General features: G+C 40.4%; 1 protein-coding gene across 1 annotated transcript; it reads left to right on the top strand.

The window, feature by feature from the left end:
• Positions 1–458: 458 nt before the first annotated feature.
• Positions 459–26,173, top strand: CDS1 (CDP-diacylglycerol synthase 1). The gene is made up of 13 exons (XM_044429607.1): positions 459–1,026; positions 9,742–9,869; positions 11,107–11,203; positions 11,732–11,829; positions 12,303–12,442; positions 14,030–14,088; positions 15,795–15,877; positions 17,953–18,040; positions 21,135–21,203; positions 22,324–22,476; positions 23,706–23,825; positions 24,077–24,180; positions 25,468–26,173. The coding sequence occupies exons 1-13, from the start codon at positions 964–966 to the stop codon at positions 25,595–25,597; spliced, it is 1,332 nt and encodes a 443-aa protein (XP_044285542.1). The 5' UTR covers positions 459–963; the 3' UTR covers positions 25,598–26,173.
• Positions 26,174–26,234: the final 61 nt, after the last annotated feature.

A 26,234-nucleotide genomic window follows, 5' to 3' on the forward strand; every position in this document is an offset into this window, starting at 1 on the left:
TCTCACGCGGCGGCGCTGATCGGGGTGGGGTAGGCGCGCGCTGCTCACCTGGGGGCGTCGCCAGACCTCCGCCCTGAGGCGAGGCGGGCCGGGCCGGGGAGGGGGGAGGCAGGACGGGGGCGCCCCTCCCACGAGGGAGCCTCTGGGGGGCTTCCGAGCGCTGCCGGGGATCTTCGCCTTTCGGACGTGCCCGTGCGATGGTCTGCTCGCCTCCAGCCGGGCTGGGGCGACTAGGACAGTGTGTGGGGGGCAGTGATCCGTGGGGCGCTTATTGGGGGGAGGGGCGTCTTCTGAAAGGACAGCGGGGTAGTGTTAGAGACCCCATTCGGGAAAGGGCAGGAAGGGTCTCCCCGGGGCCTCAACCGGGGCTGAAGTGAGCCTGTGTGAGGCGGGGGTCATTGGGGGGGGGCTTTTCATTTTCCCCCTAGGGTCCCTTTCTTGCTATTTTGGGAGTGTATGGTGCTGTCTCATGTGGGTAGGTCTCCAGGGTAGAGAGCTGCTGTATTTAGAGACTCGGTTTTTGCAGGAGGTTATTGAACCCTTTCCCCTCCCCCCCTCAGAGGGAAAAAGCAACCCTGTCCTGGGGCTCTCATGTTTGGGGAGGGGGCCCTTGGCAAAGGAAGGCTTCTTGCCGGAGTGTTGCCCATTTTCGGGTCCTTGCTAGTGGGGTTGTGGAAAACCCCCTGAGGATTTCTCTGAAAGGCTTGCCCCTTTAAGCTACCTTGGCAGTGCTTTTAAAAGAGACACTTGCACAGTAGCTCTGTTTATTTTGCAGGAAGGAGCTGTTCCTGGGGGCACGCTTTTGTGGAGGGGGTAGGCTTTTCAGAGCTTCCAGGTTTCGAGGTGACCAGTGGGATGTAGAAAGGTGTGCGAGGCCTAATCTTGGGGATTCAGGTCCCTGTGTGCATACATACTACTTTCTTCCTGCTTCTGCTGCTGTTTTATTGACCTCGCACCAGGGAAATGTCGGAGCTGAGGCAGCGAGGAGCTGGGGGGGATAATGAAGCCGAAAAAATCATTGAAAAGGTAAGTCTGAATGGGCCTCCATTGCCGGGGAACTCAGAAAAGCAGGGTGTTTACTCGCCTTTTTCCCAAGCAGATCCACCACCCTTTCTGCTTGGTTCATGATGTGCTCCTTCTAAGCAGATCTTGCCTCTCATTCCTGAAGGAGGATTAAAATTCAGAAGAGAGACTGAGTCACTCTTCACCGTCGTCTCTTTCACTCAGTTATAATTTCACCTCTCCAGATATGCTTTGGTAGTGAAATTGGGGCAGGTGTTTGGTTGTCTTTTCTTGTTGCTAGGAAGTCATTGCTCATTATTACTTGCACTTAAGCTTGACTGTTCATTCTTATCCAGAAATGAATATGTGGTAGAATGAAAGACACCCCCTTTTAGTTTTTCTTTCTTACAAGGTGAGGGTATAAAATATGAAGACATAAGCTTGAAGAAATGTTGCATTTGTGCCTATCTTCAGATCTGCAGTAAGAGACCATTCCTTCTGCACCTGCAGTCTGCACTCTTAAGTGAAGGCTGTACTCCTTCCTTCTTCAAGGTATTAACTAACCATGGATGTAAACGGCCAATTCATTAATACATAGACCTTGTGTATGAGGAACAAGTGAAGGAAACCACTGAATTTATTCCAGTTAGCTTGTGTCCATGACAGCTTGTATATGTTTATGGTTTTCCAACTGACATTTAGCCATGGGAATAGCATGACTTGAAATAGAATCTTTTATGAGAAATGAGCAAAAAGGGTGAAAATCTTTGCAGTGATTTTTGTGACTGTGCCTTAAAGCAAATAGGATGGAATGGTGTGTTATTTAGGCTTCTGCCTTATGTAATGGAGTACATGTCATTTTAAAAGAGAACTAGGCTTGCAAGAGTACAGGTTAATTTCCATGCCTAAGATACAATAGATGCATCTTCATGAAATTTATAATTGGATTTAAAAAAGATGTATTATGATCACACAGCTTCACAATAATGTGGTAATGCTAAGATTTTAAATATGTTTAAGTTTTGTATACATGCTCTATCATAAATTCCAGCATTCCTCTAGTTGTCAGGGGCCTAGAAATGAAATTGATCATTTCATTATTCTTTATCATTCTAATTGCTTCCATTAATAAGATGAAATGGAAGATGGAAAAATCTATTTCAATTCTTCAATATGAGCTAACATCCAAAGAATGGTTTATTGGGGCACTATTTTCTTATACAACTTGATTTACCTTTATTGTTGTTATTCTTTATATTTCTCTACTGCCCTTAGCCCAAAGCTATCTGGATGGTTCACAACATTGTTACCCATCCAGATTTCAGTCAGGCCTGAGCCTGCTTCGTTTCCCAGATTAGGCAAGGTCAGGCACTTGGAAGCTACTTTTTAGTGGTATTGTCAGTGTCTTCAACTGTTTGTCTGCTGAATGGATCTTGGAAAGTAGCCATCTGTTTGTTTTTAAACTTATGTATTCCAGGAAATATTTCTTCATTCAAAGAGCTGCAGGTACTAGGGCCTAAACTCAGGGCTAGTTCTTCTAACCATTAGATGAAGTAAACTCGTGTCCTGTGGTAAGGGGTGGAAAATGTGCCATTTCATAAGTTAATTGGTCAAAAAATCAGTGTGTACCAATGGAAAATACATATTAGGCAAACTTGGCAACTTGAAAGTTTCAATGTGATTTGTTATTTATTTATTTATTTGCAAAATTTGTAAAGGTAAATAGATTCTGGAATGGTAAACAATAAAAGATGAATAAATTAGGATTAAAGGGTTTTAAAAAGAAACAACCCCTCTTATCAGAATACTGAAACAAGCCATGGTTGGTAAATCAGATAACTTTTTGTTAAAATGAGAATGTCTTCAGCCAAGGTGGGGAATTCCACAGAGACTGTGGAACAGAGTGTGGATTATGGACCTGCTGTTACCTCTAAAAAACATGTAAGAGAATGCATATTTGTAATCAAAATACATATATGTCTCAAAGTTAAATGAAGGACATAAATAGTGACAATGAAACTGAAGGTGCCTCAGTAATGTTATTGGAAGAAATTGAACTCTATTGAAAGAGGTGAGTTATTGTCAGCATATTGTATCCAGTTCTTAATAAAATCTATTAAGATGCAGTTTAGTGGGGTGCTTAGCTTTCAGACATGGAAGATTATGAACATCCTATTCAGGTGATCGCTGCCTCCTTATTCCTCTCACCTTGTAAGTGAGGTGCCTGGTTTTGGCCATCTGCTTGTAGTGCTTTGGATGGGAAGAGAAGAGGCTGACATGCCACCAGGACATGTTGTTTCCTGGTAGACCCAGTCTCAACCTATGTTCCACTTTACTTTTCTCTGGTGTTGCTCTTATGACTTTGGAAAAGCAGCTGATGTGCTTCTTTCTAGGCCAGCTGCAAGCTGAGAGTTGCTTCCCTAAGTGGGATCCTGAATTCAGTCATATTTTGAACACTCCCTAAGTGTATGTGTACTGTACTGTTCACTTACGAACTTACATTGCTCACTGAAATAAGAACGTATCTGTAAGTTATTGATTGGTTTATAAGATAGTTCTTAGTCTGTGAAAGAAGAGACTCCTGAAATGTATGCAGGGAGTAATTGTATGCCTCCCAAAAGAGTAGGGTCTAAGCATAGATCCCTGGTTCTGAAGTATACTTTCATACCATGTAATAGAAGTACAAGCTGCAGCCTTAACTTTTTTATATTATACATACTTGCAGTATATTGGGACAAAATATAACTTGGGATACTCTTTAAATATATTTTAACCAAATTCAAGTAAAACAAACATGCTGAATTAGATACCTCTAGGACAGGAGTGAGTGACTTGTCCTCACGATATCATGACCTATGGCTCATTAGCTGCAACCTGCTTAAGCAATGGTGAGCGATTGTAAGCCAAAACATTTGCATGGTCACAAGATACCCACTCTTTAAGACATCAGAATATTTTCCAGTCAAACTGAACATTTTTCTATGTGAATTGGCTCTATACAAATTAACCTAATGAAAATATTCCAAAAAAATATACATTGCTGCCTGTGTAGGGATTGCTTCTGGTGGCTTTTTCTTCCTAGTCAGGAGATAAGCCTTATGGCTATGGAGTGTGCATGTTTAACTCATCCCTGCCTGCTCCTTTCTCTTTCAGCCTCCACTGTTCTTAAAAAAAATCTTGCATTAACTGGGCATGTCAGTTCTGTTTTATCATAAGCTGCCTTGATGACCTGTTGTTTGACTCAAAGCCAGAATGTAAATGTTTTAAGCTAAACATTATATAGCTCTGCACCTTGAAAACTGGCAGCCCTGAATGCTTCTGTCTAGACTTCTCCCTGATGTGCTAGGTTTCTGTGTGCTCAGATTTATTGTTTAAATAAAGGGATGTGAATCCTGACCTACATTATGAAGAGGTACAGCACAGTTGAAGTTACGTTCACATTTCATTGGGATAACTAGGTCTCAGTTTATGCAGCTCCAATGGCCAGCCTGTTGGACCTCAACACAGACTCATTCAGGATGTGATCTAAAATGTATTTTACTGTGGAAGTTCAGAGGGCATCTGTCAGGCTGCAATGTTGGGAAACTCTTCTTTCATTACTCATCTTTCCACTGAAGAGCTACTAATGTGTGTCTAGGGAACTCCATAATTGGTTAGAACATAGATTGAAAGTCACTTAAGTAGGTTTGTGGCTGCCAAAATATGACAACTTTCCTTGCAGAAGAGTCCTAAACATGTTTCAGGCACTACATTTGTGACTTTGGTCTTCAATGCTTCAGGACATACATGATCTGAAAGTTAACACCACAGTAAAAAAAACCCCCAACCTGCTCTCCTAGGTTCTATTGAACATTTACTGTCTTCCATGAACCTCAGGCTGGGATTTAGAGAGCCCTTTGCATACACAGGGGTTACTCGTTTCTCCTTTCAGTTAGAGCCTTTAAATTTCAGGAATTACTTCTTAGAGTAGGCTTTGGGAAGCTAGGGGAGGTCTGGGCTGCTGAAAAGCTCTAGTGCACTTTTGGCTCTAAGCCAGAGGTAAGCAACATGTAGACCAAAACATCTGAAGGCTGCAATTCTATCAATCCTAGCCATAACTAATGATGAGATATGATGAGAGCAGTAGGCCAGAGGATCTCAAGATGTATACCCTTGACTTAGAAACTGGAGTATAAAGTTTATACATACATGGAACTTCAGTCTTCGGGTAGTTTTGCATGATATAATGTAGCTTTACAGTTTTGGGGGACTTGTCAAAAGTACTAGTTCTATAATATTTTGTTTTTGCGTTGACTTAGGACTCTGAATTTGTACAGTGCTTTGAACAAAATGAATGTTTACAAACTACATTTGCTTTATTTTGTAGAACATAATATTAAATTTTAGTGCTTCCAACTTTAGCTAGTATCTGCAAATCTACATCTCTTTGAGTGTCTAAAGATAATAGATGTTAAACTAATCCCACCTGCCTAAAAGTCCAACCCGCTGTGTTTGAGTAGTTCAGAAGTTTCTTCTCAGATGGGCTTGATGCTTTAATCTAGGAAACTTTAAAACAGCATGACTCATACGTTTTGTGCACAATTGTATGTGTCACCTATCACTTATCACCAAAGTTTCTGTTAAAACTGCATACCACCTTTGTGACAATTAGTAGTAACTGATTTTAAAAAAATGAGATTAACGTAACATAGAGCAAGTTGTTTCAGAGAAGAGGGCCAAGATCTCTTCTGCATCATCCCAGACTGCAGAACATGAAACAATGGGCACAACTTACAGGAAGTCAGATTCTGGTTGAACATTAGGAAAAACCTCCTGACTGTTAGAACAATATGACAATAAAACCAATTACCTAAGCAGATAGTGAGCTCTCACACACTGGAGGCATTCAAGATGTATCTTGACAGCCATCTGTTAGGGATACTTTAACTTGGACACTTGCACTGAGCAGAGGGTTGGACTGAATGTCCTTATTGGCCCTTTCCAACTCTACTCTTCTGTGATTCTGTGATATGGAGGTGAGTGTGTTTGAGTTAGATCTTTATTTGGAATATTGAGGCTTGTAGTAGGGTTGCACATTAGAGCAGGCAGCGAATATTTGGTCAGATGTTGTAAAAGCACAATCCTCTATGCGTATAACTTTTGAAGTTGGAGGTTTATGAGTAATCAGTGCAGAGTAAGAGGAGCAGAGAAGTGATGTTCGCTACCTCATACCACCACCTCTGCAAATCAGCTAGATGTTGCCCTCATTAATCCCCTCCCCCTTTTGTGGCTCTTTCTGATAGCCAGTAGCAGAGGCAGTTTGCTTATGTATACCACTCGCTGTGGAACATGGGCAGGAAGGTTGCACTCATGGCCTGATTGTGGCTTCCGATACAGTGAACAAGAATGCTGGACTAGCTGGACTCTTGGTCTGATCCAGCACTACTCTTCTTCTGTTCTTAAACATTTCTTATCTAGAAAGCAATTTCTAAAGCATGAATGGTAAACAGTCTTGCATGGTTTCTGTAGACCATCTTCTGAGAACAAGCCTAGCACCTTAATTTATTTATTTATTTATTTAATTTATTAAAACATTTCTATGCCACCCCTTGCCGAAGCCGCGGGGCGGCTCACAACACAAAATAAAATACAATAAAATACAAAAATAACAATATAAAATTAACAATATAAATAATTATATTGTTAATAAAATAATTAACAATATAAAATAAATAACAATATAAAATTGTTATATATAAATAACAATATAAAATTAATTCTGATTTGTTCTGAAGCAGGTTGCAACGAATGGTGGAACCATCTCTTTCAGAGATGCCACAAAGGTTTTGTATCTGAAAAGCAATGTTGTCAGTCACTTTCAAAAGCCTGGTGCTGTGGTTGTCCTGTCCTGAATAAATACAACACATGATCTGAATCTTTCAGTAACATCTCATAGAGATGCACTGGAGCATAAAATAAGGCAATTCTCCATAAGCAGTTATTTGCATTTTTAAATGTTCTATCCTGACTTTCCTTGTGAAAAGAGAAACTAAAATAGCTAAACTAAAAAATATTGACCTACTAGCTTTTTTTGTTATAATTGGGATCAAAAATGTGGATAGTCATAGAATTGTATGGCTTGGAGTTCATAGATTTTTCAGAGCTAGTATATCACTAAGTTGCAACTTCTAGCTTCTGCTGATTATGAGGCTGCAACTGAAGTGGGGAAAAAGATGATGAGGCAGAAAATGGCAGAGGTGGAACAAATGATGACATGGGCAAAGGCAAGGCCCTTCAAACTTAAATGCTCTTACCTTGTTAAAGTTGCAGTTCTGTGCAAGTTTAGTCAGAAGAAAATTAGTCCCTCAATTCCCAGCATATCCCAACCAGCTGTGCATAAATCCTTAATATTGTGAAGTGTCACAGCACTGGGTACAAATGAACAAAATAAGCAAAAAATATGTTAGTGTGTGTCCTCTACAGGATGACAAGTATATCCAGATCATTCATGCAAATTGTGCCACATGGGAGAACATAGATAAATCAGTTTAAAAGATAAGCATGGCAGTGTTAGGGAACAGTCCAGTAAAGATGGGCATCATATGCAGGGCAGAAGGCACACGAGGCAAACATCACCTCTGCACTCCTTTTGCCCCGTAAAACAACTAGATGGCTCATTCTAGCAATCTAAATGGGGCACCATGGAGCAGGAGGAAGGAGGCTGAAGTGTCATCAGGATATGTTGTACCTTGGCAGTATTTGTCTCCTTCCCTCCACCCTCCAGAATGCCCCCTAAAGCCCATCTTCAAGGTTGCTCAGGAGAAGCAGCTGACATGTTTTTTTTTCCTCCATGTTGGCTGTACCAGTGTTCCATTAAAACATTCCTCTAAGATAGGCAGGCTGTTACTAGTTTTAAATTGTAGTTAGAGGGTTGAGGTTATAAAGCATAATGATTTGCCTGAGTCCACCTTGCTCAGCTCCACATGTTGAGTTTGTAGGTGAGGTGAGACCTGTACCAGGGACTTTGTGGTTCATGCTTTTGTGGTTCATGCTGGTCTGTTTCACTGGCTTAAAAAAAACCAAATCATCCACCTCTCAGGAACATCACAATTGAGTAGTTTCTGTAATTTGAAGATTGGCTAGATCACAAGCATAAAAATATGTTTATTGAAGCTTTATATTTTCTTATACTTCATTTCTTTGTAAATAAAATTATATTTTATGAGTCTGAGATGCTTGGATACATAATATTGTTCATAATGTAGCTAATTATTTGTTGTGATTTATGTTAAATATTACTTGAAAATGAGAGCAGCAAGTGAAGTGGAATGAAGAGGGTTTTTTGTACTTATGTGGCTGAATTGCTTTGGCAAACATCTAAACCACTTAAATTCTACTTGTTTCATATTCAAGTAGTCTAAAAAATTTAACTTCCCGCTCCTAGTTTCTTGGTTTGAATAGCTTTTGTGTGCTTTATAATAGTTTAATGCCTATTGAAGAAGCATATTGTGTTCTTAAACTTTCTAGGTTTTTGGAATTACTGAGGTTGCAGAATAGTTAAGGCATACTTTCCTGATAGATTCTCTGCTGCTTTCTTTGATTAGCCATGCATAGTATTCTACTATACTTTGGTAGAGCATATGTGGTATTTTCAAATTATTGAGATGTTACTTAGAGATGTGATACGTTTATGTGTTCCACATACGATACACATTACATAGAATGTTGAAGCAGCATTATGAAGTCCACAAGAGTTTCTACTACAATAAATGTATTAGTTTGAAGGAGCTACTGAAGTTTGTTCCAACAAACTAACACATCTACTCCTCTAGAATAAGCAATTAGTTTAAACTAGGGCAGTTGCATTCACAATGCAAGCTTCCATTCTCCAACCATGTAATACATGAGCAGGTTAAAGGTATGCTGGAAAAAATAAAAGCACAAAGAAATAAATGCCCACTACACATAGGCTGCTCAGAATAAACAGCCACATCGGTTTTGGAAAGTCATCTTATTTTGTAGCATATTTATGGACTTAGTTGAGATCATGACTGTAGATCTCTTACTGGGAAATATCGGTGCTGACTGGATACAGAGGTTATTGAGCAATGTGTATTTGGCCAGTAACTTGGAAATTGCCTTTAGGAAAGTGTTTATACACCAATATTGTTTACAGAACATAAGAGTATAGCATTGCAGCCTGTATTTCAGTTTCAAGAGTCTACTTCAGCTGCTGCTCAATTTGGGAACTAGAGAAGAGGTGTGAAATGATGAAAAACTTGCCAAAAACGATTTTTTAAAGTTACACAATGAAATACATTTGGGCTGTTTTCACAGCCATTAGAATGGTGAAACTTAATCCCCTGACTTGTACCAACTTCTACAGTGCTTAACAAAGTAGTGGAGAGTATACACAAATGCTGAGTGTGTTAGTCTTATGTATTGTGCAAAGTCCATTGAGTAAAGCAGGTTCTAGAATCAATGTGCAGGTAAGAAAAACATTTGATAGCCTGAACGTAATTTGCTATAGCTTGGAAAACAGCATTGACATACTGATTTGCCCAAGGGCAATTTTAGCTTTTTATAAATGGTCTCATACTTAATAAGCTGCTTGCCGTGTCCCTACTATACTCTGTATCTCATAATGGCCAAATGTCTGTCATGCATTAATGCCTATGATTTTATTTTCTGCTTTGAAATAATTTTCAGGTGTCCCCATGCTTAGATTTCTAAATGTTATATTTCTGCTTTTTGTTTTAGGATGTGGATGGAGATGAAAGATTTGGAGAACTAGACCTCAGAAATGATTCAGAAGTTCCTGAAGTTGTTCCATCAACAGACAGCACCCCAGAAATTTTAAAGAAGGCCCTTTCTGGCTTATCTTCCAGGTATTGAGGGAAAACTAGTTCATCTGGGCAGATGTTAGTGTAAAATTAGTTTATCAAAATTAGGCTATATGCAAGCTAAAATGTGTTGTTTATGCATTTTGAGTTGCTCTGTAGCCATTACTTCATTATACATAGGCAGTACTGCTACACGCCCAGACAATGCATAAATGATCTGCAGTAGGATTGCTCTCCCTGCTCCTCTCAGTCATTACAGAAAAAAATCACAGTGGCTGCTTTTTCAAGGTTGTAAGAGCAACCTCAGTGAAGTGGTTCTTGGTGGAAAAGGACTGGTGTTTCCAGGATGGCATGTATCTTACCAACACTTAAGCCTCTTTCCCTTCCCCATCAGAGTACTACAGTTACGTGGATGAAAATCAGCCATCTAGCTATTTTGCAGAGTGGGTAGAACACAAAGGTACCTTCATCTCTGCTTCTTCTGCTCTGCGAATGTCCATAATCCTTTGACGCTGGCAGTCCGTTTGCCATCAGGCAGTCATCTGAATGCTGTGGTCAGACATCAACCCAATTCTAGTTTCTGGAGTTTGAGCAAACCTCAGTGTGATTGCTATTTAAAAACATTTCTATGATAAGCTTCAAAATAGAGTAGTTCTGTATATGCCACTAGACCAGTGATGGTGAAGCTATGGCTCTGTGTGCCCAATGCAGAGCCCTCTTTGTCGGCACGTGATTGCCCCAGCAGCCTTGTCCATATTCGGAAAGATTAAGGACACCAGGCAGTGAGGTCACACATTAGCCACAACTCCTCGAGCTTTCGCGTGGCCGGTAGGAAATACACTCAGATAGGAAATACACTCAGATGCCTTTTTTAGGACCGGCCAGAAACTGGAGGTCAGTGGAACATTGCTCCCTTGTGCTGGTGGTCAGCAAATTCGAGTTTTATTGCAGTGTTGGCACTTTGTGATAAATAAGTGGGTTCTGATTTGCAGTTTGGGCACTCAGTCTCTAAAAGGTTCACCATCACTGCACTAGACTGTTGTAAAGTGATTAACACGTATAACGTACTAAATCTTTTTGAGTATGCATAAATAGGATTGGATTGACATTGTTGTACTCTAATCTAAAAACAGAATTTGTTTTAAAATTAATACAAAAATGTTCAGCTTTTCCTACGAGTTCAGTATTCCTGTGCTTTGAAAGTAATTTCCACAATTGGGTATAAAGCAGGTTCAGAAATCAGAAGTTTAATTTGATTTTTTGTGTACATTTCCCTTTGTAGATGGAAGAATTGGTGGATTCGTGGAATTTTAACTTTAGCTATGATTTCAGTTTTCTTCTTGATCATATACATGGGATCATTTATGCTCATGTTGCTTGTAAGTTTACTAAACTGTAAGATTTATTCACTTGATTCACCTAGCTGTGAAAACAATCAATTTATCAATTAGTTCAGTTTTGTATCCTGAATTTGCCTTTCCTGTTTCCATTTTGAAACTCAGGCTACATGATCAGCAATATCATATGAGCACCTATTAGGCCTGAATGTCTCTTTTACTTTTCTTAACCAGCTTTATGTGGGGTTCTTGTTGGAAATGTAGACTCCACAGCCAGCTACAACCTGAAAAATCTATAGCCCTGTTAGGCCCGCTAAACAGATGTTCATGTAGAATGTGATGGCCCTCTATTGTGCTGAATGGGGAAGCCCACACACAGAAGTTTAAGTGTTGTTGTGATTCTCTTGGGTTGAACACATCCATCAGTATGACAAGATTATGTTAAAAACTGTGATTTAGATAAATTTAGTTTTCATATCCAAACTCTAGGAATGGTGATAATATGAATAAGATGCATTTTTACAGCAGAGGACAATGCATATATAGAATTTATTGATCCTTTTATTCTAGGTCTTGAGCATACAAGTAAAATGTTTCCATGAAATCATCACTATAGGTTACAGAGTCTATCGTTCTTATGACTTGCCTTGGTTTAGAACACTAAGCTGGTAAGTAACAAGTAATGCTTGAACGTTTGTTTTTGCAAACGAACTTTTCCTTTTATATTTCATAAGGTTAATTTTCTAGTGAAAGCAAACACCTAAGAGTTAATGATTCTGCTTTGAACCACTGACTTCTGTGGGGCTTCAGTTCAAAATATGTTTCTTCTATAGTTAAATATTAACAAGACATTTGAGAATCTGTCCAACTGAATTAATCAAATATTAGTATGATGGACACTGTTAACAGAATTATATTATTCTGTATTTTCACCCCAGCTTTAAAAATCTTTTAATCTGCCTTGAAGCATGATGCATAGTTTGCATCATGTTCTGAATAGACAGAATGTTGGGGTGTTGCTTGTCTAAACTGAGTAAATTTCTGATCATTATCTTTTCATTTTTTAAGATCCAACAATACGAAAAGAAAAAAACAAATGTTTGTCTTTCTTCTCACAGAGTAACTGTTCTTTATATTGCAGGTATTTCTTATTATGTGTGAACTATTTCTTTTATGGAGAGACTGTGGCAGATTACTTTGCCACATTTGTTCAGCGACGAGAGCAACTTCAGTTCCTAATTCGATATCACCGATTTATATCCTTTGCACTTTATCTGGCAGGTAACTTAGTACATGTTGCCAGTGCCCCTTGTATTTTCTTTTAGTACTATGTAATATGCCTTTACATTCAGTTTCTTGGGTTCTAGTCTTCTGTGCTTGGTTAAGGCATGATCACCTTAAAATGTTGGATGGAAAAGTTGCACAAACATTCTAATAATTTTCAGGATAGGTGCTAACTCCCACTTGCACAGTTAAAGTGAGAACATAACTTGCAGAACTAATATCTCTTCTACTTGGGCTCTGAAAGAATTAAGCTTCTGAATTTAGATAGCATATTAAGACATAGTCAGACTAAGTGCTAAAATCCCACAGTAACATGGTAGACCAGAAGCAGAGTCATGGTGGACTGCAGTCCATCAGTAGACCACTTCAAGGTCCAGTGGATTTCCTTGTGCTCGCTGGTTGCAGGAACTCTTGAAAAGAGTAGTGGATGAAGTTGACCTTGGCCTGGACCTGCAAAGCATTTACATTCTACAACAAGTTTGGGTTAATTATGCTGTAACTCTTAAGCAGTTTGGAGTTTTGTAAATAAAATGTACAGTAGTGGATCATGGAGATTTTATTTGCTTTTTTAAAAGTAGTAAAAGTGGGCAAGACAGGCTGCTGGAATATCCCTAGTTTAGATCAATTAAGGTTTTAAAATGCTTCCAGAAAATCCTCTGGCTTTGGCAATCGGGGGGAGGTATTTCTACCACTTTGAAACTATTGCTGACATCTCCTTTTAATGTGCTTTTGCATTCCAAAACTGCAACTAGGTCAGATAGTCAAGAGGTGGTGTTGGCCTATTTGAGAAATTTCATTAAGATGTAAGGTGTAATGAAGACCTCATTTGGCTTGTATGTTAATAAGGGTGCCACCAGCTTGAGTATATAAGACTTGTGCCATTTCTGGGTTTTATCAAAAACTGCTCATACAGAAACATAATATGAAGGCATTGTGCCTTAAACCAATTGCAGAAAAATGCAGTGCTAGATGCAGACATTATTATATTCAGGAAGAACACTTGCATTCGCTGAGAAGTGCATTTTTTGTCCATTGTGTGTGAGGGGTAGGATTAGCAGAATGCATTCCCTTGCTCAGGTATACCTGCCAATCTTGGAACATACAAGAGGGGCCTGCCTGGATGAAAGTACTTCTATTTCAGCACAGCTTTGACTGCTTCTAGTGCAGTGCATGAAGCTGAGGCAACATCACCCGAAGTTTCCCGTTAGTACTAAGAGAGATGGAAGATAAGGGAGCTGTTTGACCTGCTAGTGCAGCTGTTTTCTTAAAAAACAGCCTGGGTCTTCCCTTGCTTGTGTAGTGCTCACAAGGGAAACCCTTCCCTTATTTCTAACCCCTCTTCAGAGGTCAGAGATAAAAAGTCCCCATTCTTAGCATTAGCAAGGGGAAGCCCTATCTGGGAGGTGGCAAGTAAAAAAAAATCAGAGTTTCCGCTTAGAGTTGGTGAGGATAAGGCTGACAGTTGAAAAAAGTGGTGAGGACACCTAATAATGGAACTCTTTTACTGCTAGTCTAGGTTGTGTTTCTTAACTGTAATTAGAATAAAGTTGCAAAGAATGCACCTGTCTTCTGTTTCTTGCACAGGTTTCTGTTTGTTTGTACTGAGTTTGGTGAAGAGGCATTATCGTCTGCAGTTTTACATGGTGTGTATCGATCCTATAGCTGCTCAGAGTAATAAGCATTAATCCATTTTTGTCACTCTTGTAGGATAATGTTGAAAATATAGTTTCGGACCTTGTGAACAAAATTCATAGTATTCATCCCATACTGTTGATACTCATTTGAAATTGAGCTGTGATAGAAATGCCTTTTGGCACTGTGTGATCATAGTATTTTGCTTCTGTAAGACTATCTGCCAATTTAGTCAGCAACACTTTGGAGACCCTGAAATTCTTACACTCTGTGGACAGGTAGGAAAACAATGTATCAGAATGTTCATACAGTACAATTAGAAAAGGATTGCTTGGCATTTAATGGTGAGGTTGCCAATATTTTGCATCTTCCTTCAGATGCACCTTAATGCAATAGCTGTTTTGGGATGCTTTCATACTGCACTGCTTCATGGGGTGGTTTCAGAATTGGTTTGTATTTTTCCCAGGTGATAAAAACATGGAAAACTACAAAAGGTGCACCAATACTATAACATTTTCAAATAAAGGCTGTCTACAAGTTACTCCTCAAAAATCACCATCCTATATATCGGGTGGTCAATGTTGAAAACTCCAGCCCTAATTTCTATGTCCTTGTAACCCTCCCCTCCATTGGTTGCATTTGTGGGCTTTCCCCCCTGAACAAAAAAGTGCTCCAGTCAGCATTGATTTGGTTGATCTTAAAAAGAAAATCCCCTGGGGTAGCGGGGGGTAGCAGAGGCTCTTCTGGAGGATGGTGGGTCACCTGTGACTTGGGCTCCCCTAATAAATATGCCAATATAATCATGGAGATTGAAACTGTATATCCACTTATCATGAGATGATACATCATAGTGACTAACATGATTGCATGATTGTGATCACATTTGGGAATAACAACGTGGGGAAATGTGGCCAGGGGGATGCATGTGTGAACAAACCCTGAGCATTTAATGCTTCATAGCCTATTATGATAATGGATATATCAGGAATTGTTATTTAATTGTACAAGCAACACTAGAGATGGCAAATTAGTTTCTTGACAAAGGACTCTTGTTTCTTCTTTAATGCTTATGCAATTTAGATCCTATGTGCTAGTCAGTAACTTGTAAGAACTAACTTCTGTGTTGATAAATTTTCATAATTATGTAGCATGATTTCACCATAACCTTGTCACAAACATCTTATTGTTCTAATTCTAAATTGTGTGTCTCATGTATACACAGAATATCTTGCAGCTTGCCATCTTCAATTTCATTCACGTTAAGATACATTTTTAAAGATCTTCTAGTTCTCAGATGGAAAATTTGTATACATTTTAACTAGAAGTCTCTCTTCATAACTGTCTTGTGTTAGATCAGGGCTCTCAAACTCAACTTACCTGGTGGCTGCTGGAAGTAGAGTCTGGGTGAGGCTGGGCTGCATCAAGTATTCCACCACCATGGTGGTGGTTGGCCGCTCATCCAGAGGCCGGCCCGGGCGCCACCGGCGCTTTGAAGGCCGCAGGGCCCCTCCCCCGTGCCCCACCCATCCCGGCAATTGGCCTGCGGGCCGCGAGTTTGAGACCCCTGTGTTAGATATTAATGCTGTTAGATTGTGATGATGTTTGTGCACACCTCATCAGAATGCCTCTGTAGCCCTTTCAGCCAAACTACCATTTTTATTTAGGTGTATTGATCTGTGCGTTGTCACTAACTGTTGTGTTATTGCACTGTTAACAGTTCGCATGGACTCATGTCACTTTGCTGATCACTGTAACTCAATCCCATCTTGTCATCCAAAATCTGTTTGAAGGCATGATCTGGTAAGGGGACAGTAATTCTTGCAAATCTATGCATATACCTCACTCATCTAAATAATGTGTTTCTAGGTCCAATGATTGTGCTTCAATTCTTTTTAAACATTCTGTTTGCATATATTTGTGAAGTCTCATCCAGGCCGTAAAATATTTGGAAAATAAGTCTAGTAACAAAATAGTCAGATTCAAAATCTTGTTCTAATTGGCATGCTATATGCAATTGGCCTTAGGTTGGCAGTATTATATACTAACCTATTTTAAATCAGTATTAAGAGATGCTGAACCATCACAGAGAAAATAAAGTACCATATCGGCTGTAAATGCATTTTCTTGGATAGATAGCAGAGACATTGGCCCCAAAAACTGCTAGGATTAGGGTTCAAGACCAGAATTATTAGATGAGCCGTAGGTAGGTTTACCTCAACAAGTTACACATATTGTAGAACAACCCAATTCCCCTCAAAACCATTTTGTGTTGTCTGTCCCAATAAACTTAATTAGGTTTATGGTTAAATCCTGAGTAATTTGCGTTGTTGGGAGTGTATAATTGCCCTTTGCTTGGAAAAAGCTGCTAGTTTTATTTTTTAACATGTTGGTTTTTATTATAATTCAGAGAACTGTAATAATTCTGTGTGCTAAACAGGACATTAGACATGCTTTTATTTAACAGGCTCTCCCCCATCCCAAACTGCTTGGCAGACCTCTTTTGAAATGAAGAAATGTTTCAAAGGCAATTTGTCATATAGCATAATATCTTGGCAGGCTCTGATCCATCATTCTTTGTTTTTGTTCCATGAATGAAATTTGACACATGCACTGGGTTAGCACAGGAGGGGCTCTTTGATTCCTGTCTCCTGTTTTCCTGTTGTCCCACTGTTGTCTGTGCTTTAAAATGGAAATCAGGTCTCTTTTGCAAAGAAGAGATCCACATTTTTGTTTGATCAGTTGGCAGGAAGAATAGGGTGGAAGAATCATTGCTGATGACTAGTCAAATCTCATTTATTTGACTTTCAGATATATGAAGTACTTTATATGTCCTAAAGGGATGATAATCATCAGTGATGTGAGACAGAAAACTCTGAGGAAAATTTCCAGGGCTTTATTTTTCTGTGGGGAAAAATCCATTAAAGAAGTTCATTAGTAACAATGGATGCCAACTGCAAATACAATACAATATTACAATACAATTTCCAGCATCCTTAGCCACCTCTTTTAACTGAAGGATGCTGGTCATTGCAGTTAAACATGCCTTGGGGACAGCAGACTAGAAAAAGCTCAGCCAGTCAACAGTTCTTGGCACCTTTGTGTTTTCTTACATTTAAATAAAGGGGAGCACATGCTGTTGTCTTTAAGTTTTTGCAAGTATTACAGTAAAGACTACTGAGTAGGGACTTGGTTTACACAATGAAACAGTGCACCATGTCTTACTTAAGTCACAGTGGGCTGCAGTATGCATGGGCAGCCATTTCATAACCCACTGTTTTGGGGCTCACAAGACATGGGAAGCCACAGCTAGTCATTGAATATGAAAATTCTGCCTGGCACATGCCAGTGCAATACACAGATTAGTAGATAACTGTCCTTATTCACTGGTTCATAATACAGTGCAAAAGGAAAAGAAGACATGTGGGGGGGGAGGAGAAGGTTAAAGATAAAGTATTTTGTTGGTTGCAGGATACTGTTCGTAATAGATAGCTACAATATATTAATACTACATTTTTCAGTTAAAACACTAGTATATATACAAACAAGGTTTAAGCCTATTAGTTTGATATGACACATTTTTATATACACAGGTGTTCTTTACCTGTCTCTGCAGACTTCTTTTTACTGACTTATTTTATAACGTTTAAAATGCCTGGCATGTGCTTATACTGAATTCCCTTGCATAACAAATGATTAGAGTGTTAATTTTGTAAATACTTGCTTTAAAACATGTACTCAGCTTCCTTAAAAAGTGATATTTATGGCAAATTGATAGAACTGAAACTTGGCCAGAAATATTCTAAAAGCCATTCACTCTTCACAACAAATGTCTGTTGATTAAGTTCAATTTAATTTTTATTCTTCTTACCATTCAGGTTTCTTGTTCCAATCTCAAGTGTTATTTGCAACGATATTGCTGCTTATATCTTTGGATTCTTCTTTGGGAGAACCCCATTAATTAAGGTACTAAAGATGATTAAGAAAGAAGATTTAAAGCACTGCATTTATGCTTGGCTTCCAGTTGCTTTCTAAAGATGTACAGCTTTTCTGGCAAATTGCAAGCTGCAGTTATGTCCTGGTGGAGCATTGTTTCCGCAATACTTGGAGGGGTTGCCCCCATTTCTATCCCCAAATAAGCTAACCCAAATTTTGACCAGTTAGAGCCAGCATAGTTGTGATGGGGCTTGCTAATTTTGCCCTCTTTCACATTCTGTTTACATACAGATTGCTTTACTTATTAGATTCTTAGTTATTTTCTACCATTGATTTTCATCAGCATGAATTTAACTTGTTGGAGCATTTCTTACTGTTCCAATTACTAATCAGGTTGCTGTAGGGAGACTGTGGTATGTATGGAATACATTTTTTTTTCTGGTGATTGGAGCACATTGTACAAAATTCAGACATTCTCTTTTCAACATGTTCAGCAATCGACACGATCGCTCCTAAGTGTCCTCTCCCACCTAGCAGAGCCCGCTCGGCACCATGGTATATGCCTGAGTTGTGGGTGATGAAGCAGGCTGGGAGACTGCGCAGGTGGAGGAAATCTTGGGACGAATCTGACCAAACACACTTATGCGCTCGTTATCGAGCCTATGGTGTGGCGGTAAGGGCGGTGAAGAGGCAGTTCTTCTCCGCTTCCATTGCTTCCTCACAGTGCCATCCAGCGGAGCTTTTCCGAATAGTGCAAGGCCTAATACACACTGGCCAGGAAAATGACGTGGTTGCACCTTCGGCAGCCCGCTGTGACGACCTTGCCCAGCACTTTAAGGAAAAAATTGCTCAGATTCGCCGCGATCTGGGCTCCACAGTTGATACTGTTCCAGTACGGGAAGTGTCCAGAGCTCTGTCTGGTCCATCTTTAATGGATGAGTTTCAGTTATTGTGGCCTGATGATGTGGACAAGTGCTTGGGATGGTACGTCCTACCACCTGTCTTCTTGACCCTTGCCCTTCCTGGCTACTTAAGGAGGCCAGTTACGGGATTGGTCCTTGGGTCCAGGAGGTTATTAATGGCTAGAAGGAGGTGGTGATCCATCCTGTCCTGAAGAGGGTATCCCTGGACCCAGAGGTGGCCACCAACTTTAGACCGGTGGGCAATATTCCGTTTTTGGGCAAGATGTTAGAGTGGGTGGTGGCGGGACAACTCCAGGCACTCTTGGATGAAACTGATTATCTGGACCCATTTCAGTCTGGCTTCAGACCCGCTTATGGTACTGAATCTGCCTTGGTCGCCATGTATGATGACCTGTGCAGGGAGAGGGACAGAGGGAGTGTGTCCCTGTTGGTGCTCCTGGACCTCTCAGTGGCTTACGATACCATCGACCATGCTATCCTTCTGGATAGGCCGGCTGACTTGGGAGTAGGAGACTTGGGATAGGTTCCACTCCTATCTGGCCAGCCGATTCCAGATGGTGGTGCTGGGGGGCTATAGCTCTGTGCCATGGCAGCTTTGCCATGGAGTACCACAGGGGTCCATTCTGTTCCCCTTGCTATTTAACATTTACATGAAACCGCTGGGAGAGGTCATCAGGAGGTTTGGGCTGCGGAGTCATCAGTATGCTGATGACACCCAGCTCTACCTCTCTTTTACATCTACTTCAGTTGAGGTAGTGGATGTACTGAAGTGGTGCCTGGCTGAGGTAATAAATTGAGCCTCAATCCAGATAAGACGGAAGTCCTGTTGGTGGGCGGTGTGGGTCTCCAGGGAGGTGATTTTGACCCAGCTCTGGATGGGGTAGCACTCCCTCTAAAGGACAGAGTCCGCAGCTTGGGAGTACTCCTTGACCCAGAGCTGTCACTGGAGTTCTAGGTGGCAGCGGTGGCAAGGAGTGCTTTCCTACAACTTTGACTGATCCATCGGCTGCATCCTTACCTGGATGAGCACTCCCTAGCAGCAGTGATACATGCTCTTTTAACTTCCCACTTGGATGACTGCAACATGCTCTACGTGGGGCTGCCCTTGAAAATGATCTGGATATTGCAACTGGTACAAAATAGAGCTGCCAGGCTGCTGACGGGGACCGGCCATTACTTTCACATAACGCCGGTCCTGTACCAGCTCCACTGCCTTCCAGTTGAAGTCCAGGCCCAATTCAAGGTGCTGGTTTTGACCTATAAAGCCCTAAACGGCTTGGGACCAGGATACCTGAAGGAAGGTCTCCTTCCTTATATGCCCTCACGCCCCTTAAGATCTATGGGAGAAGCCCTACTCCAGGAACCCTCTCTAAGAGAAGTAAAAAGGTCATCAATGCAGAGTAGGGCCATCTCTGCTGTGGCGCCCAGGCTCTGGAATGTACTCCTCGGAAAGGTATGCCTGGCGCCAAGTTTATACTCTTTTCAGTGCCAGCCCAAAACATTTTTATTTAAACAGTATTTTCAACTTTAGTAGTTTTTAAGTTTAGTCGCTCTGTTTGTTTTGCGATTGATTGTTTTGTTCTGTTTTATTATTTATTGCAATTGTTGTTTTACTTGTCTTTTTAAATATTGTAAGCTGTCCTGAGATCTTGTATAATAGGACGGCATACAAAAGCTTTAAACAAACAAACAAACTTGCTGGTCTTGCCAGCATTCAGAGCATGAGTAGTGTCTGCTGGCAAAATATGTTCCTGCAGTCTGTTAGCATTAATAGTTTGCTTGCCAGGAGCATAATTTTGCTTAGTGACTTGCAGGTATCTGTTTGATCATGCTTGTGATAACACTACTGAGGTCAGCCACGATTGACTTACCCATCCCATTTGTAGGAGGATTTTTCTTAATTTCTGGGTATTACTTAGGGAAGGATGAGTATTCCTGTGTTATATGTAGCTGCACATATTACTTTCAAAGTAGTACTGCATTAGATTTAATTGAACACTAGGTATAACAGCAGCAGAGCTGTTTATTTTTCTGTTGTGTTTTTTCCTGGCACTTGTGTAAAAGTTTGAAAACAAATGTCAGCATTTTCATAGGAATGGTCATGCAGTAAAAATTGTTGCAGTAAAAATTGCAAGGAGCTTTGTGATATCTTGAAGTGATATCTTGAAAACTATAACTTGTTTGTTTCTCTTGTTAATTAGTTGTCCCCGAAAAAAACCTGGGAAGGCTTCATTGGTGGCTTCTTTACCACAGTTGTGTTTGGTTTCATTGTAAGTGGATGTATCATTTTTCATTTCTCGTCCTGGTTCACTTACATAGTTCACCTGGAAAGGAGTTCCACAACTGTGGTTCTTCTTCATGGTCCCTGTGCATCACACATGTGGGTGCTGCGCCTGCACAGTGCCTGAGTTTGGGAAGATTCCCCTAGCTAAGTGTATAATTTTTGGTGGGAGCCCCGCCCCTCTGCTTCTAGTATAAATTGGCGGGACTCCTGCCCTTCATTAGTTCACTTTTGACTGCTGTTTCACTGTGCCAAACTTGACTGAGTAATCTTAAGGGCGTGCTTATGAACCCTCTAAAGTTTGTTCGTATGGGCAGGATCGAAAGAATAAAATAATATCAGATGTATAAGTGGTAATACCTCACTAAGACAGATGCACAATGTGGTGTGCTCTTGATGCTGTCAAACAGTGTACTGAGGCTTCTTATTCTTCAGTCTTGGAAAGTGATGGTAGCAAAGAGGGACTCCAGAGGACAGCTGTCCTTCAGAATCATCTTCCAGTCCAATAGGCATTGCCTCCATGCCCAGGCGTGTGGGGACTGATACGATATGGCAAAGGATTTTGATTTTCCATCAAACAAGAGGCAGCCTGAGGAAGCTGATTTCTTTTAGTTGCATATTTGAGATAGCCCACATGGATGTGAAGCTCAGAAGAGCAAATGTTCTTTGGGTTTGCATTCTGTCTCAGTGGGAGGAAGGACTAATCCTTCGTTTCCGCTAGATTGAATAGAAACAGTGTTTGGGCAATTCAGGGAAAAAGTGTCTCATGATGAAAAAGATAACAAGATAGCCACCAAGCAAACTTCTTTGCGGGAGGGCATATCCATGATAGATGGAACAACCAAGAAAATTCTATCTGTGGTCACTACCCATCTGAGTTCAGATGGCAGGAGAACTTAGAAGGCTTCAGAAGAAGAAAATACAATGCATACACTCCATGGAGTGGCATGGGCATGTCCATGGCAGCAGTAACACATCATTCCACATAGCCTGTAAACCATCCCTTAGATATGACCATGGGAGTAGTGTATTCTTCCCATTTTTCTTATATTACATGTCTAGTAATTGTCACAAACATCTAATGGATGGATTTCTATTGTACTTTTCAGGTTGCCTACCTTCTGGCCCAGTATCAGTATTTTGTATGTCCTGTGGAATACAACAGTGAAACAAATAGATTTGTCACAGAGTGTGAGCCATCAGAACTATTCCAGTTACAGAAGTACTCCATACCATCCCTGCTGCAGCTTGTGCTGGGAAGAGTAAGTAAAACTAAAACTTCAGTCTTGAAATCAGAACCTTGGATATAATGCTTTCTAGGAGCCAGAGTCCATGCGTCTCTCTCTTTCTTTTAGCATTTAGATCAAGTAGAATAGGAAAAATATGTACAAAAGTCTTTCAACAGTTTTCCTATAGTGCAAGAGTATGCTAAGGTATACCAAATTATTGCTACGCTCTTGTAATGATCATCTTCCCATTCTTAGAAAGTCTGTACCTGTTTTTATACACTCAAATCAGCTGAATGGGTAAAAGTAGAAGCAGAACAGGTAGAAATGTATATAGGAGGCTTTTGAATAATAGGTCAAGAGTGTCCGTCCTTCACACAAACATGATGGCAAAGCATCTGACCAAGCAACTGTTCTCTGGATTTGTGAAGATATCACTGGCTCCATGAACCTTTCCCAGAACTATGACTTCCATTTCGATTACAAGATTGTGTTTTCTGGTCTGGTTTGTTCTCACTTTGGAAATCTGTGCGTCTCTTACTTAACTGGGCTGACAATGGTGTTGCAGCAGCATGCTGCCTTCCATGTAGACAGGTTGAGAGTTCCATCTAGCCTGTTCAGGAATACCTTTTTGGAGGCATTGTTGGTGTAGATGAGCAACTGGCAGATAGGCATTCCAGGTCAGAAGGCCACAGGCACCAGTGTGCTGGTTGATTGCTCTCAGTTCAAGCCTGGTTTTGGCCTGAACCCCCTGTATGATGACCTATACTGGGAGCGAGTCAAAGGGAGTGTGATCCTATTGATACTGCAGGACCATTTTGGTAAATCATTCCCTGCAACTTCATAATTTTCATCTGCTTTGAAGGTTGCCTCTAGTGCCTTTCTTCTAGCCCAAAAGCAGCTGGTCTGAGAAGGTTAACAGCTAGAAAAGGAAGATGTTAAAGATTGGCCCACTCTTCTAACCAGGAAGAAATGCTCTCGCATGTAGAGACTGGCTTCCATATATTTGGGATAGATCAGGGGATTGGCTGGATAGTGTTTGTCTGGCCTCTGAGATTACTCAAGTTGATCCCAGCCAGGACTTACTTACTTGCATATTGATGATGAGCAAAACTAGTTCAGTCATACAAAGTGCCCTCTGCTGCTTGAAGATTTTAATCCTTTAATGTGCTGAAGAATATACCTGTGTGAAGGGGTATTGCGGGGAGAGGATCTTGTATTGCATAATGTTCAGAGAAATTGATTACCATGATGGTTTCCTCTAGGAAACAGTGAATATGTACCCATTCCAGATGCACAGCATTGCTCTGTCAACATTTGCATCCTTAATTGGGCCATTTGGAGGCTTTTTTGCCAGTGGATTCAAAAGGGCTTTCAAAATCAAGGTATGTTGCAAGATATGGACTTATGCATACATATTCTACATAGCATGTATTTTTGTTTAAACTGAGATCATCTGCTGCATATACCTGAGTCACCATTTAATTGATTTAAATGATTAAACATTGCTGCTATAACTTAAATACAGATAAAAAGCAGGTAATAAATTAATCTATTTTAAGGGCTAATAAATACTAACTTGAAGATACTGTATTAATGTGTGTTTAAATGTGTGGGGCTTCCTTTTTCCCTAAAGGATTTTGCTGATACTATTCCTGGCCATGGTGGAATAATGGATCGTTTTGACTGTCAGTACTTGATGGCTACCTTTGTTCATGTCTATATCACCAGTTTCATAAGGTATGTTCACATGAACAGCCATTTAAGAATACGTTACAGAGAATTGATACGAATTCTTTTGCATCAGTCTTTATTTCAGATGTTGGAGCAAGTTCACATTTCTCCCTATTTGAATAATTAAGAAGAGATACTGCAGTTAGAATTAATATTTGGCCTAAGGCAACTAGTGGAAAGCATTTGTAAGACCAGACAGGTTTACAGAATCACAAGTCTGGCTAAGGATAAATCATCATAGCTTGGTTTTTGTGAATGTTGTCTGCACAGTCTTTTAAGAAATTTGGAGCGTATAAATGAACTTGTAAAGGCGATGAGCCACAACACACTGCAGTTTTGCCCTTTCAAAAGGCTTCTAAGAAGTAGTTACAAGCTAAGGTAATATTTTTTCATTAAGCTAAAAATGGAAGCATTGAATGTAGAATTTCTGTCTGTCTTATTTCTTTAATATGTGTAGGAATGTATTTTATCCATTGCCTTTGTTTGAACCACTTTTAGCATACTGTACACCTGAGGTATACAACCCACAGCTGCTTCCAGTGCTTTTGAGGGATCAGAGCCAAGGGAGCCATTTCCCTTATTAAAGCAAGCTGGTGGAAACCTTGTCTGGGGATTAGGGTACCTGTGCATGCACCATTGCACCCAGTGCGGTCCTAGGGGCTGGAAGGGTTGTGCACTCTGCGTGTATGCAAATGATGGGTTAGCAATTAGAACAGTTCCCTTTAGTTGCATTAAAAGAATACCACAAGAAGAGACAAAAGTTTCTGCAGCTCAGAACTTGAGTATTTTCCCCATACTCTGCCTTTGGCGGTATTTAAAACCAAGGAAAGAGCCAGGTTACAATTTCTGTCTTCCTCACCACCTGATATCAGTTCCAGTGTTGCTGGGCACACAGAGGGAAATGTGTATGCATAAATTATATCACTCCAGATCTCTGGTGACAGAATAGGTGTCACTCCCTATTTTTTCCTCTTGGTAAACCTAGTTTGGTGGCAGGTGGGTTATGCAAGAAGTCAGCTGTGGTTGCTGCAGCTTTTCTTTGCTAGGGCACTGTTAGGGTGGTGCTACTAATGGGCTGCAGTATCCCTTGCTATGCTGCCTCCTTAAGGGTTTTGCTTCAGCGAGACTGCCCTGTTCAAAATGGTTTAGTTGTTATACCATTCCTCATAAAACTAATTTAGGAAAAATGGTGCTCATTTGAATAAACTCCTTAAAGCAAGCACTTGACTGAACAGGAAACAAGCAAAGGGTACTAGTACTGCAGATCGAAATGTTGTCTCCTTGATATTGCAGAGGCCCCAATCCCAGCAAACTACTGAAACAGCTGTTGGTGCTCCAGCCAGAACAGCAATTAAATGTTTATAAAACTCTGAAGTCACACCTGATTGAAAAGGGGATTCTTCAGCCATCACTGAGAGGATAGGAGGACCAAAGTGTGGACTGCCAAGAGAAGCAGAACTGAAAATGCAGTTTTGCTTGGACATAGCAAGGTGCGTCAGACTGAAGCCAGACTCTCTGTCTGAGAATATGAATGTCTGTTTACTGAGATTACTGTGAATACCTGGGAGGCCATGCAAGATCTAAGTTCTCTGAAACAATTCCATGTTTTTGCTGTCTAGTTTCTTGGCTTGATGGAATGAGACATCTCCCTTGGTTCCAAACTTCAGAATTTTGTACAAGTTAATTATACATTTTTAAACAATGATGTGCACACTCCTTCTAGAGTAAATAATGAAAGGAATACTTGTGAGTGTGCAATTTATGTCAACTCATTTTTGTGCAATGAGATGAATGACTCCAGCTTAGTTAACAACACTTTATAGTTTGTATCTCAGTTTTAGCTGACAGTATGGCTAAATAATAATCAAATGGCAATAGTGGCTGTTTTATCCTATTATATTACTTCCAAAAATAGGAAAGAAACATGTAATGGGATGGCTCCAAGGGCAAATGCATGCCTGTACTGGATTGCTCAGGTTGAATTTATTTCTAGCTAAAAAGCTGGAGGTGGGGTGGAGTGGGGTGGGGAGGGAAGGGCAGGTGGGAATTAAAAGTTCTTG

Source organism: Varanus komodoensis, unplaced genomic scaffold, assembly GCF_004798865.1.
Source record: "Varanus komodoensis strain SLA01 unplaced genomic scaffold, ASM479886v1 scaffold2, whole genome shotgun sequence".
NCBI classification, from domain to species: domain Eukaryota; kingdom Metazoa; phylum Chordata; class Lepidosauria; order Squamata; family Varanidae; genus Varanus; species Varanus komodoensis.

Bases quoted from the DNA above. Each gene is read 5' to 3' on its own strand.
- CDS1 (XM_044429607.1), top strand. From the start codon at position 964: ATGTCGGAGCTGAGGCAGCGAGGAGCTGGGGGGGATAATGAAGCCGAA. The intron at 1,027-9,741 runs GTAAGTCTGAAT...TTTTTGTTTTAG, and splicing joins CCGAAAAAATCATTGAAAAG to GATGTGGATGGAGATGAAAG. The intron at 21,204-22,323 runs GTAAGTGGATGT...TGTACTTTTCAG, and splicing joins CAGTTGTGTTTGGTTTCATT to GTTGCCTACCTTCTGGCCCA.